The sequence below is a fragment of the Episyrphus balteatus genome, chromosome 3, assembly GCF_945859705.1.
Source record: "Episyrphus balteatus chromosome 3, idEpiBalt1.1, whole genome shotgun sequence".
NCBI classification, from domain to species: domain Eukaryota; kingdom Metazoa; phylum Arthropoda; class Insecta; order Diptera; family Syrphidae; genus Episyrphus; species Episyrphus balteatus.
In genome coordinates this window covers 56241774-56256469 of record NC_079136.1, presented here as the reverse complement: position 1 = coordinate 56256469, position 14696 = coordinate 56241774, and the positions used below count along the sequence as shown (strand labels likewise).

The following is a 14696-nucleotide window of genomic DNA, read 5'->3' as shown; positions in this document are numbered from 1 at the left end:
GTCTCTTTAACAAATGCTTCATCTTTGTTTCATGTTAGAATGTACGCCGGGATGAATTTTGTCTTCTGAACAAATGATTCATCCTGCGAACGCACACTCAAAATTGATTTGTGAAAAGGGCACCCTATGTAGGCGATCTGCTTTTTTGTAAGAATGTACGTTTTGTAAGAACGTACACTCAAAATGGAATTGAGAAAAGGACACCCTATGTGGGCGATCTGCTTTTCTGCAGGAATATACGCTGGGATGAATTTTGTCTCATGAACAAATGATTCACCCTGCGAACAAACACTCCAAGTAAAATATAAGGAGTAAAAGGTTATCCTTTGTAACAACTTGTCTGCAAGAATGTGCGATTTGTAAGAACACACACTCAAAATGTTAAATTCAGCCTTGTAGGTAACAATTTTTTTTTTTTTTGTTTCGGAAGAATGTGCATTTTGTAAAAACGCACACTCAATATGCAATATCAAAAGTTTAACCTTTGTGGGCAACAACTTTCCCTCAAGATTGAGTGTTTCCACACTATGCAGGCAAATCCTTTTTTACTTGCGATATAGGTACTATAGGGCAAGTTTAGGATTCGTAAAAAAAATCGAACTCGAGATAACAATTTTACATGACATTACGATGATGGAGAATGCCAAAAGTGTCTGTCTGTCTCTGTCTGGAGCTGCAGCCTAAACGAGTGAAGTGATTTTCTTCAAACTTGGTAGTTAGCAGTTTTTGGTGATTCCCTAGAGGGGAAATTGAAATTTTTTTTTTTTATGACCAAAACTAACGGTACCTGCCATATAACGGAAATAGAAAAGTTAATTTTTTTCAAAAACGGCTCTAACGATTTTGATTAAAAATTTTGTGTGTAGTACTACACATAAAAGCCAACTTTTTAAATAAAAAAAAAATATTTTTTGTACCGTTATTAACGGTACCTGTCATAGAACGGTTTTTTTCGTTTCTGAATATCTCGTACAACATTAACCCGATTTAAATGAAAATTTTTATACAAAAGTGTGCAAGTAAAGATAATATTAAAATTTTAGAAAATTTAAAAAAAACGCATTTTTGTTTTTTTTTTTTTTAAATATTTCAAAATTTTTTTTTTTTGAAAAATCAATTTTTTGAAAACGGATCAATGAAAAATTTTGAAATTTAGTTTTTATGTGTAAATTAATTATTTTTTCAATATGGCATACCTACCAACTTTTTTTTTTTTTTTGAAAAATGTTAAAAAATTTTTATATATAAAAAACTATTTTTTTAAAAAACGGCTCCTACAATTTTCGAAAATTTTTTTCTAAAAATACCTTTTTATACGAGAAATAAAATGGCATATTTGTTTTTTTTTTTTTTAAGATAATTTAAAACGGAGTTTAATTAATTATAAAAACAGATTTAATTTTTTTTATACTACTTATGAAATTTCTTCAAAATATCAAATTTTAAATTTTTTGAATAAAAAGCTTTAACATTATAGTTACATTAAGCATAAGAGCAAGTACGTGCGATCCCAGTCGTGCAATTAATTTATTATGTTTTAATTGTTTGTCTTTTTTTTAACAAAAATATGAGTTCCTTCAAATGAAAAATTAATTGAGTTCAACTGTTTGTGCATTCAGAATGTGGGTTTGTTTATCGATTTAAACGTTTGATATGATATGAAACTGTGATTGTATAATGGTTTTCTACTTGTTCCGGACTCTTTGCAGTCTTTGTTGTTTTATTTCCTTCTGAGACAATTTTCTTCTCAACCCCAGAAATTTAACATATACACTTCCTATTAAGTGCATAAGTTTGTGATAAACCTTTAGTTAGGTCAAGAAACGATTTAGGTATTGAAATATGGCAGTTGTCTTTATAATATTATTGCTTTTGCTTTTTTTTTTTGTTTCTGTTTAAGAAAAGTGATATTGTTTTTATTGTCTTGTGTCCAAATCCTACCCAAGGAGATACAACAACTGAAAACGCTAACAGCCACTATCTATCAATCACTATGACATAGGAAGATGTGTTTCAATTGGCTTTGTAAGTACCTAATTGAATTATGACCACAACTCAATTAAGCACATCTGAACTTCAAACTCACCACGATACCTACCTAAATCAAAACGAAAATAAAATACTAATAGGTATCATAAAATAATTCTGAATTCCCTGTGATGTGGCTGTCTAAGATTGTGATTCCATTCCTCATAAAAGAATTTCGCTCAAAAATACCTTCATACACCATAAAACACGAATTCTCAATCTGAGCCGACAAAAAATGGTAATGATCTTACTGTCTAGTAAAATGTGTGGTGCACTACCAAATGTATGCCTGCCTACCTACTTGACTGAACCAATGACAAGAGAATTCTTATTCTACAAAAAGGGCAATAAACGACCTAACGGAATTTTCTATTTCAACAGCTGCATAGATTCTTCACAACAACAAACCCTAAAACAAAGGAAAAGAAATTGTTCGCACAAAAAACGAGTTGGGCTACATACATACTTTTGCAAAACAAATAGAAAAATGCGTAGCGCGAGGTAGATTCTCGAATAAATAGATACATTCTTACACATTTGGTAAAGGACCACTTCCTATTTACTCGCTAATAGTTTGGCGGCTCATACATGAGATTTCAATATGTGACAATTAAAATTCATTTTTTTTTTTTTTTTTTTTTTTTTTTAATTTACGAAAATGAATCTTTTCTTTTTTTTTATATGTAGAATGTAGACAATAGACATGTTTTTTTTTTTTTTTTATTTTCTCTTTTTTTATATGTGACAAGTCTGGCACAAACCGACAATACACATAGGAAAAGATATAGGTAGGTAGCATAAGTTGTAAATATATCGTTGGTCTTAATTGTTAATCGTGGCAGTTGATATTTTTATTTACTATATTTTGATTCATAATTATACCTACCTACTTTACTTATTGTATATGCGATCATCTCATCGCATATTTTGTGTGTGAAGATGTACATATGTTGTTACTATGTATTCATGTAGGTACACAGACTCCTCAGTCATCACTAAAGAAAACAAATCTCTCTACCTGCACCATAAAAACAATTCGCGATTTGAACGAAAAAGACCCATAAAAACAAAAAGGGTACCCAATGTGTACTCGAGTGACACGCGACACAAACAATGTATCCCTAAATGACTTAAGAAAACAAAATTCTTGCTACACACATTTTTAGAAGGGCTATGAAGATGACCTAACGGGGTTTTCTTTTCCAACGCACCACCAAGTTGGTCACATAAAAAATAAATAGAAAAGATGGGATAATGTTCAAGCAAATGCAAAAAATAACACCAACTACCTACATACCTTCGTGGAAATATATAAATTTCGGTGGTTGATGCATGTGTACGCGACCGCGACACCATGGACCGATGTCTCTTGTTTTGCAATTTTTGATGTTGAATTGTATTTGTATGTATGTAGCTATGTAGATTAGATATTGGAAATCGAATTTGTACCTACTGATCTTTTGCTTTTACTTATTGAAAATCTTATTTGGAAAATCTGTCATGTATAGGTATGAGATAGGGTTGTTAATTATTTGAACGCAGAAATTGGTAACAAATTTTCAATCTAATGCACGCATGCGGATATAGGTATGAAAGCGAAATATTTTTTACATTACTTGAATGCAAAGTTTTTTATGAAAATACATACATATGTACCTACGCATGTATGTATTTATTTATTATTGGCTGGACATGAAATGACAAATGATCCTGTAATTTTACGTGGATGTGTATATTGAAATAAAATAAAATAACTGACCTAAATATTAATGGATCAGGTAGGCACCTACCTGCTTTATGTGTGTAGGTACCTACATATTGCCAAACGAATTTCTTATTCTTATTGATTTCTTGGCCTTGATGTATTTAAAATTCACATATGTGTACATATGTATGGGAGCATTTATATAAATAGGTGAAAATGTATTTTTGTCTTGTTTTTTTTTTTTTTTTTAATAGTCTCAAAAACAAGCAAAAATTAATTATTAATGATGTGAGAGCGAAATTTGTAGGTATAGGTAGGTATATAACTAATTGTGTACATGCTGAAGTTTATTTTAAAGTATAGTGATATGTACCTAACTTAATAAATTGTTTAGAATCGGTAATTCAAAATGTTTTGTATTGTGTTTTAATTCTCAAAATTTAGTTCTTAAAATGTATGTACATATGTAGTTTGAAAATTTAAATATGAAAATGGTGAATTGGGCACGATTCATTGATACATATTACTTACGTATACGTTTTTTTTATGTAGCTCCTTGATACTTAAAACGTAAAAATGAGGATGTGAAATGCTTTCATAGGAATTTGCCCAGTTGAATTCGTGTTGGCTACGCAGAGCCAGATCTGCTTTCTGATTTTCACTTTCGCTCGATGAATATGTGTCAAGAAGTCCCTGAAGATCCATACATTATTGTTGCCCAGTTGAATCACTTCCATTCTATGAATGTATCTATTGATATTTTTACCGTCCAATTGTTTTTTTTTTTTTTTTTAACTTGTATTTCTTTGTACACAAGAGGGCTTGTTTGTTTTAGATCTGTTATCCCTTTTTTGCACTCGCGAGAATTTGTTTGTAGGTATATAAATAAAATTATTTTCCGCATTCTCACTTAAACAAAAACGTAATTTTTATAGGCATAGCTCAATATTGGGCTACGAAGGACCGTGAACAATAATCTGTTCATAACTTTAGCGGACTGTATAATAAATTTGTAATTATAAATAAATAAAACACAAGTTTATACTTGCAATAGGACTGGACGTCCTCTTTATTGAGAGATCTTGTTAAGACTGACGAGAAGAGAGGGAGGGAAGAATAGGGAATAAGGAAACACACACGATCGTTGGTTGGTGTCGTTGGTTGGCATGTCATGCGTGTGTGTTGGTAGTCTTCTTCTCAGTGGTAGGCACGGATTATTGAACACTAAGGAAAGTATCACCATGGACAGCAGACTAAATTTTCTTTCTACGATCTCTACTAGAAGAAGAACTTATAGAAAAATCCATTTGATTTTCTTCCTAACATTTGTATATTTGGCATCAACTGGCAATCAAAATTTAACTGAATGGTCTAAAAGCCGTGAAAAGAGATATCTCATATGGGCAAACTCAGGATCCACAAAGGTATAATTTTGTTAATACTCAAGTTATAATAAGTTCTAATAATAATTATTTCTATGTTCTTTCAGCTTGGTCTTAGCATTTCAATTCCAGTAAATTTGTACGACAAGAAGAAATGGCGAACATTCAATATGATCTTCAATTATGGATTTAATTACGATATGCCTCACCATGCTCATGATTGGTTAGGCAACTTTAACTATTGGCAAATGTCAAGATCAAGTGAACCTAGAAGAACATTTGTGCAACCGGACGAAATTGACCTTACTGGAATGTATATTTATGCAGTGTTGGAGAATTACATGACAAATAGTGGTGTCAATGGAAGGCAGTGCATGCAACGGGCTATTTGTGAAAACGCACAGGTGTTGTACGACGACGATGCACATGACTTTGCTGAGAAGATTTATCAACAAATGATGACGTAATAAGATAATTTGTCTTGTGTTGTTTATGGGTTTTTTTTATTTATTTATGTTTTTTTTTTTCAGTCCAGAAGAATCAAGTGAAGAATATTATAAAGACGCTTATATTGAGGGTACAAAAGGTGTGGATTGCCTTCAAACATATTCCAAGTGTCCAATTGGAGACAGTTTTCTTGATAATTTTGTTCAATATCAGTAAAATAAAAAGTTATAAAAGAGATGAAAATAAAATATGCGGGCTTTTACAATATTGTTTTAACTCCATGTTGCTCAGGTGGAAAAAATAAACATTGAGGAAGAATTCTGAAACTGCAACTGTGTTCCACACGACAGTGAATCCGACTATTTGGCAGTAGAATTAAGGATCCAATGGGCCCTGAAGATATTCAGCAAGCAACCTCAACCAGAGCTATAAATGACCTATAATAGGATTAAGTAGAAAAAGTTCCGAGCAGAAGGGATCTATCCTTTTATAGGCCTAGACTCAGGAAGAAGCGGCAAAGGATTTACTACCGGACCTTCAACAGGGAAAACAAGAGGTGCCTGATAAAATTCATAGTGGGAACTCGAAGATTTCTAACTTTTTACTAAAAAAAGTTACCGAATCTTGCATTAGCGCTTTTGACTATCATCTTTAACAACTGCCTCAACAACAGTTACTTCCCATCATCATGGAAAATGGCAAAAGTAGCTCATCTGCCAAAAGAAAACCAACCACATCAAAGGTTACCGATCAATATCTCTTCCCTGCAAGATCGTGAAGTAACAATTTGGCTTGCATGAGGTCTCCTTAAGGTTTCCTTAATACTTCCTAGAAGTGTTTAGAGGAAGCCTTGTACATTTTAGTTTAAGAAGGCCTTTTCAAGACTTCTTTGAACCGTTCTAAGGAAGCCTCGTATTTTCAAGTGACAGAAGGCCTCTATAAGACCTGTTCCAAGAGGTTTTTTTGAAGTACCTATGAAATGTTTTTATCTTTTAAGTATGCAATATTTTCTTCTTGTAAGTATGCAATATTTTTTTCTTAAAAGTATGCAATTTTTCTAGTGCATTTGAAAAAAATATTGCATTTCAATGTGAGGTAGCTCCCTATTTTCCACTCATCTTAAAAATGTTCGAGCATGGTCTACTGGTAGAGTGCAGCGCTGGTATGCGGAGGTACGTGAGATCGATTCCTGGCAGAGGCCATTATGAAATTACAAAAATGTGTTCTTTTTCAAGTAAAATAAAATTCTTCCCATTTCAGAACAACAGAAAAAACATTAGAATGGACAAAAAAGAAGAAAAAACAAAATAGAAAAACATTAAAAGAAAAAAAAAGAAGGAAATTCAATAAACCTTTTTTTTTCAATCATAAATTCAACATCTTATAACAACCTGTATAAGGCCTTATTATAACCTCCATAAAGTTGTTTTATAAAATATAATTGTTTTACGCTGTTCGTTATAAGCTATTAGCTTATGGATTGCCTGTGGAGAAACGTCTTGAGGAAATTCAGTAATTTACGCCAAAATGATTTGCATAAGACCTGTTCTTCTTCTTACACAAGGCAAAAAATAGTTTGCATTGAACCTTATACAAGTTAAATTGTTACTTGGGCATCCTTAGGAAGATCAAACATTTCTACATAGAAAAGGAAATCATACCACAGTTTCAGTACAGCTTTTGAGGAAAACACTCAATAATTCATCCACTAAATGCACTGCACACAGAGGTCACCATTGGACTCAATAAAGTGGAAACAACAATAGCATATTTTTTCTGGACCTTAAAAAGGCTTTTGATAAAATTAAAAGGACTTATATTCAAACTATCAGAGTTCGGACTTTAAACAACCTGATGAAGTCTAATCAAATATTTGTTTACCCATAGATTCTTTAATATATGTACTAGTCTACAAGGAAAACAATCTGCGCTGGAGTGCCGCAAGGGTCTAAATTGGTACCAATTTTCTTCAATATTTTTCCAGAAACGAAGATGAAGATTTTTGCCCCCGACTTTATCACGTATGCGACATCACTTTCACCAGAAACTGCTGTCAAGGGGTGAAGCACCACAGCAGAAATATATGGGACCACTACCCAAAAATGGGCGTTGAAAGTCAACTTTCGTTTCCAGTTCGTCAAACACTCACTTGGTCCTTCCGCTTCTCAGAAAATGGAACGAATTGAGTAAGACGACGAAATTTCTGGCTTACAAACAACTAATCCGACTAGTTCATAACGTATGACTGTCCCATATGGTTCAACGTTATCATCTTGAAGTCAGGAACAAGATTTGACAACCTTTTACAATTAAATATTGAACAAACAAATCCAACATTAAATGAAATGAAATTAATTAACAATTAAATTCGTTTAATTTCTCCTCCTCTTTTGCAAATTATGATCAATAATACCTACTTAATAACCAAGTACCAAGACCAATTTACCTCTCTTCGGATTAAAACGAAATCGTTTTATTATGAAGCTGATACTTTCCCGTTACCAACAATCCAACATACAAACAAAGTAAGCTTGTTTGTTCAGATTAATTTGTAAAAAATGAAAAAGTAAAAAAAAAACCCAAACAGATGCCCAATTCAATTTAAGTTCACATTCTCTTGGATTTATTCCCCCAAACACAGTCGCACACTCTTCCCAGCTCACTCTCCCCCATTTCCACTCTCTCTTTCTCATGAAATTTAATTTTAATGCGACGTTGCAAGTTGTGTGCAGCATGGAAGCACTCAAGGGAAACATGTTGCAATTGGCTAGCTGCAGGCTATTACAGTGTATGCGAGTGCGGTGTATTTAAATTGAGTTCTTTTACTACCCCCTCTAACCCCACCCTTAAAATGAAAAGTATCCTTCCTATAACCTTCTCCCCTTCCATTTGCTATAATGGCAAGTTCTCTTTCTACAAAATATTGTTTGTGCGACGACGAGAACCGACACGGCACGGCAACGAATACGACCCACAATACTGGCAATGTCAATGGGGTCGCTTTGTCGTTTCATATAAAAAGAGTCAGAGGAGTCCGCAAGGAACACTGGAACCGTTTCTGTTGCATGAATGGAGTTTTTGTCCCTAAAGAAATGAATACTCCACCACCACCGACCGCTGCCGTACAACAACGAACGACTATAACGGAGAATGGCACAGACAGCGGCACTCACAATCCGAATTGACAGTGGGTAATTGAAAACATGCTGCTATTTCTGTTTCTGTTGCTGGATCCTCCCCGTTCCCCGCTTCATCTTCTCTTTTATGGATGTAAAATGGGGAGCAGCCGACCTGCCATGGTTTGAGGGGAATAGTGTAATGGTATATTTTAAAGTGAAGACCTTTGAAACATTGATGACCCCCTTTGCCGTATGGTTCGTCAAATGCACATGAATAAGTTTCCAATACAACTTCGTTTCGTTCGACAAATTCACCCGGGGAGTAATATTGTTGTGCTCAGTGTGCTCCCCAACAAAAACAAGCCATAAGTCTCACTCTCTCTCAATTCAAAACCATCAAACACCCATCTCTCCCTTGTGGGATATATGATGGGATAACAGGGACCAGAGGAGAGCTCAGACCTTTATTTATAAACTGTTTCACAAGAAGAAGTGCACTTTGGCAATGTTGCAGCATTTATAGGAGTAAAATGGGAGGGCTTGTTTGGTTGTATGTTGCAGTCGAAGAGTCAAAGTCTATACTCTGTTGTGCGATAGACACAAAATGTAGAGGTACCTACGCTCCTACAGACGTAACGAACCTGCTGCTGCGTTTGAATTGTAAAGTAGCAAGTAACGCAATCAAATAATGCTATTGCTGTCTTTTGGTCGCGTCGCAAATATAATTGATGTTGAAATGTATTTTGTACTGCATGGGTACTAAGATTTTATTGATAGGGTGACCAAGTTGTACAATTTTCCAATATCACTTGCAATCGAGGAATCACACCACACTTGTGTACACACCGGAGCGACAAAATCAAAACTTTTTGATTTTTACTTGCTCAATAGGGCAAGTATTGGTTTCGTGTCAAAAAAAAAATTTGAGGTTTTAATCAAAACTAACATTACGATCATGGAGAAGTCCGAAAAAGTAGTTTTCGTCATGACGTCCGTCGGTCTGTGCGTCCGTGCGTCTGTGCGTCGTCAAAAAAAGATGTATACATGAAGCTGCAGCTTAAACGGGTGCACAGTGGTTCCGTAGTAGGCCATAGTCCGAAATATCGATGTCAATATAATGACGTCATTTTTCGTTATATTTGTTATAAAAAGCCTATTCTTTAAGATAGCATAACAGAAATTTTAAGAAAATAACGGAACTTTTCATATCGACCATGAAAAGTTGTCGAAAAAAGTCTGATTTCAATGCTTTATTTTTGGTCCCGAATCAACTTAAACTTTTAAGTGTATTTTTCGGTTAAAATTATTTTTAAAGTTTTTTTTTATGTTATGGAACTTAAAGTTGAAGGTATGTACTTTATTTAAAGAGTTTACAATTCAATTTTATTTAAAATTTTCAATAAAAAACAGACTAGAAAAGGACAGGTTCAAATTCCATACTTTTGTTTTTCTTCTCACTTTACCGAAACTTTTAACTATGTTGTCATCAATATAAATATATGATTCATATACATAAATTTTCTCTAGCACGTGTAGTTTCTTAAACAATTGAATCTGTCTGCGAATAATATTTCTCATAATTAAAACTTTTTCAAAAAAAATTTTTTTTTTAAGTTTTTATGTTTTCCTTAAGTTTTTGCACATATTTTTATAAAAATATATGATATTAAGCAAGCTTTAAATCTGAAATGTAACATAAAAATTATGACTGAAATTGAAAAAAAAAACCAAATAAATAATTTTAAAAAATAACTTATCATTTGTTTGTATGTAGATTCAAGGCTTCTTTTTACATTTTGTTATTAAATATATACAAGATTTCTATATAGAACAATTGTTTTTAAATTAATTCATTTTTTATTGTTAAAAAAATATATTCTCACACATATTCAAGTATATTTTGTTGCTATCCTAACCATAATCCCCTATGGCCGCCCTTCTTAGAAACCGGTACCACTGTGGGGTGGACGGATTTTCTTGAAATTTGGTACGGATGATTTTTTCGTAATTTCCAAGGTTGTTTTTTTTTTTTCAATATCTCGCTTAGAACATGTACCTCCCATACAACGTGTTGGAGGTATTGCAGTTTTCTCGAAAACGGCTCTAATGATTTTGATTAAATTTGACTCACGTAATGCTATACGTACATTTAACATAACTGCATTTTTAGTTTTCCTTAAAAAATACGTATAGTGGAAATATGATATTAAATTTTTTTTAAATCGCTGATGTCGGCTCTTCCCGCACACCATTAATGAGTTTTTGCAATTTTCTCGAAAACGACTCTAACGATTTTGTTTAAATTTAACACGTTAACGTTATGTTGAACGTAAATCTAACATAAATGCGTTTTAGTTTTTCTCAAAAAATACGAGTAGTGGAAATATGGCGTAAGAAGTTATAAAAAAAATTTGCATATTTCTGCATTTCTTATGAAACTCCTCATAAAATCAAATTATAATTAATTGAAAATAAAAAGCTTTGACATAAAAGCTACTTTTATCATAAGAGCAACTACGTGCGACCCCAGTCGTGATCCTTGGTTTTTATCCCCAAAGCGAACATTTGGCAAATTTCATGTGGGTACAAATTTTTAATAAATGCCTTTTTTACCTGTACTACTATAATTATTGTTTTAATTGTCGAGAGGTCCTTGTTTTCTTTTCGAGTAATATTCTATCACAACAAAAACATGACTGTTAAAAAAGTAGCCAAGTTCTCCTATCTTGAAATTATGCTGGCACAAAAAGTACTGAGATGTAAAAGTGTACCAAGTTCTAAAGTTTGGGTTCAAATTCGTATCAATAAAATTTTGATTGTTCTCTTGATAATTTTTCTTTTAATTACCGATTTTTAAAGTTATTTCAAAAATTGCCAAGTAAACAATCAAAATTTTATTTATACGAATTTGAACCCAAACTTTAGAACTTGGTACACTTTTACATCTCAGTACTTTTTGTGCCAGCATAATTTCAACATAGGAGAACTTGGCTACTTTTTTAACAGTAATGTTTTTGTTGTGATTTCACTACTTTTTGCAAGGTATGGCTGTAGAATTGAAAATCTCTATATTTGATGAAAATTCAGTGAAAATGGTTGGTTGTCACGCCCCCTGGCTGAAATTCTCAAACTTTAAATTTTTTCCTTTGTATAAACTACCATCTCTACCATTCTACTAAATTTCAAGATTCTACGATAATCAGAAGTGCTCTATTATATTTAATGAAAATTCAGCGGAAATGGGCGGTTGCCACGCCCCCTGGCTGAAATTCTCAAACTTTAAATTTTTTCCTTTGTATAAACTACCATCTCTACCATTCTACCAAATTTCAAGATTCTACGATAGTCAGAAGTGCTCTATAATATTTGATGATAAATCAGCGGAAATGGGCGGATGCCATGCCCCCTGAATTGAAAATCTCAAATTTTCGATTTTTTCCTTTGTATACACCACAAGTCCTATCACCGTGTAAAATTTCAAGTTTCTACGTTAACGGGAAGTTCTCCATAATTTTGATGATCTGTCAGTGAGTGAGTCAGTCAGTCAGTTACGGTTTTTGCGATTTTTGAAGTTCTATATCTCAGAAACTACTCATTGTAAAAGGCTGAAATTTTGTGAGGAGTTTTGTTTTGACAAGCTCAATAAATGTAGCGAGTTTGAAATTTCTAGCATCTCTCTCTGATCTCCCAAACTGCCGATTCTTCTAGAGCTTTTGTAGGTAAAGTTCTTGACTTGAAAGATTCTCGCTAGTTCCAAAGATATTTTCGAACTTAACGAGAAACCTGGTCACGAAAAGATTAAGAAGTGTTTTATAAAAACCAGCTTGTCGTATCGCCTTCGTCGAAATTTCACAACAAGCCTCATCGTGAGTTTCCCGTGAACAAGATTCCACGTGGAAAAATTGAATTTCACTTTTCCCTAGTTTGTGAGTTCTGGGCGTCCGGAAACTACCCGTTTTAACTTTGATGTCGAACAAAAAAACCAGTTTAGCAAAAATGTAGGTATAAATCAACTTCACAATTGCTTTTAAAATGCCGTGGAAAAATGATGTCATGCAGTAAGTTTGCTTCTAAATATTCAAAAGCTACCATTTTCTCGAGTTATCACTCACCTTAACCTTAAAAATAATGGTAAAAATAACCTTCTGTCTGGTTAAAATAACTATTCTTAATAAAATTACCACTCTGGTCACCTTAATCATTGGCATTACAAACAGTAGCAGTTATAGCTAGCAGCAGGAGCAATGGATGGATCATTATGCACATTTATCTTTATTACAAATTGGTGGAGATTGTGAGCGCCATCTGGCAATGCTGCCAGCAAATTGTAGAGTGTCTACTAATTGCAGGATAATAATGTACCGTATGTGCGATGAAAATCCGATTTATAAACTTTGTATGGCTCTGACTCTGTGGATGAAGTTGTATAAGTGTGTAAGCATGTGAGTATAGTTGATGTTTATATATGGGTAGATACGTATGCGTGTATGGGAATTAATAGACAAAGTACATACATACGTAACGTATATTCATTTATTTAGGTAATGGGGGAGTAGAGTTTTCATGTTGCTTTGGGGATGTGTATCAATTAATTTTCCAGATTTTCCCAGAAAAGCCTTACAGTTAAGTGAGTGCTTTTCAGTTGTTGTCAGTTGAAGTGTGGAGATTTGTTTTGCTAGTTAAACTGCAAGATAGCAACTTTGGCACGGTGCTTAACAATTTTACAGTACGAGTTGTAAGAGGGTGTGTTTGTTCGTGTATTTCTGGGGAAGTATAAAGTATGTTGTGTTTGTTAATTTTATATTGAATAGGAAAAGGAAACTAATCAAATGGTGATAGAGCAGAGTGCGAGAGAGGTTCAAAAGAGGTACTTGATTTCGTTGCAAATTGATTATAAAAATGAGAAGTAACTTGAACGGAAACAACCCTTATGTAGGTATTGCGTGTGCAAATTCACAAGGGGTTAAATGTTAATATCATTTTATCCCCGTGTTTCTGAATAAATACATTGCTTACCTTGTGTTATGCAATTATAAATTCATAATGTACCTAACCGGTTTTCAAACAATGCATTTATTTCGTCAACAAGCTTAAGGGTTTAAAAGACCGTAGCTCTTAAGCTGTCTGTAATTGTATTTCATACAGTTCTGTTTAATAAGCAAATCATCATTAACGTACTTAAATGTATTAAAAAGTAACCATTACCTGACTGCTGTCTAAATATTGGTGAGGTATTTCTTATCAATATGAGCCAGAAATGATTTTCCATTATCATCGTCCACCCATATTTTCCTATTCGCCATATTTCATGAATTTCCATAAATAGTCTTTCGAGGTTGCCAGATATTCTTGAAGAAACTTGTCATGTGAAACATTTTAACATGCATAGAAAACAAGCGATGTGTTTTTGGAAAATCAAAAACTATTTTGATTTTTTTATGACCAGAAACTCAAACCCGTTCAAGAAATTTCAAAAGTTACAAGGCTTTAAGTTTTTACAGATATATCGATTGTTTAAGAATTTATGAATAAAAAAAAAATAAGCAAAAAGAGCATAGGTACATGTTTAACCCTTGCACTGAAAACATGGAAAACGTTAATAAATCATTTTATGTTAATCCCGATTAACGAGTAGAAAAGATGTTTTACAACCCTTAATAAAGGTTATTTATATTGAAAAATCATATTAGGGATTTGAATTGTTCATTCACTTGTCTTTTTATATTTTCAAAGTAAACGTTTTTATGTAGAACAACTTAAATTAAAGGGTGTTTTTCTTTCCTTAATGTGATCACAAAGATAAGTCTTTTGAATAGAATATTTAGGGTAGAAGGGGGAGGATTTGCCAGGATTTAGGAAAATTGACTTAACGCAAAGTTTTTACGTTTCTTTTAATTTTTTTATATCTGATATTGTTATTGACTTTATTATCTTCACTTAAATATTTTTTTCATCTTGATATATTAATTTTTTCTATTTTTAATAATTTATTCAAAAAAATGAAAAGTGATGTGG

At 32.9% G+C, this 14696-nt stretch overlaps 1 protein-coding gene across 1 annotated transcript; it reads left to right on the top strand.

Annotated features, from left to right (window-relative positions):
- Positions 1 to 4819: 4819 nt before the first annotated feature.
- LOC129915026 (uncharacterized) lies at positions 4820 to 5778 on the top strand. Its single transcript, XM_055994481.1, has 3 exons — positions 4820 to 5157; positions 5223 to 5578; positions 5646 to 5778. The coding sequence occupies exons 1-3, from the start codon at positions 4900 to 4902 to the stop codon at positions 5776 to 5778; spliced, it is 747 nt and encodes a 248-aa protein (XP_055850456.1). The 5' UTR covers positions 4820 to 4899.
- The last annotated feature ends 8918 nt before the right edge of the window (positions 5779 to 14696 follow it).

What these genes read in the sequence shown, in the direction of transcription:
- LOC129915026 (XM_055994481.1), top strand. Translation starts at nt 4,900, where the DNA reads ATGTCATGCGTGTGTGTTGGTAGTCTTCTTCTCAGTGGTAGGCACGGA. An exon ending in CAAACTCAGGATCCACAAAG is followed by an intron (nt 5,158 to 5,222) that starts GTATAATTTTGT and finishes ATGTTCTTTCAG; the next exon opens with CTTGGTCTTAGCATTTCAAT. An exon ending in ATTTATCAACAAATGATGAC is followed by an intron (nt 5,579 to 5,645) that starts GTAATAAGATAA and finishes TTTTTTTTTCAG; the next exon opens with TCCAGAAGAATCAAGTGAAG.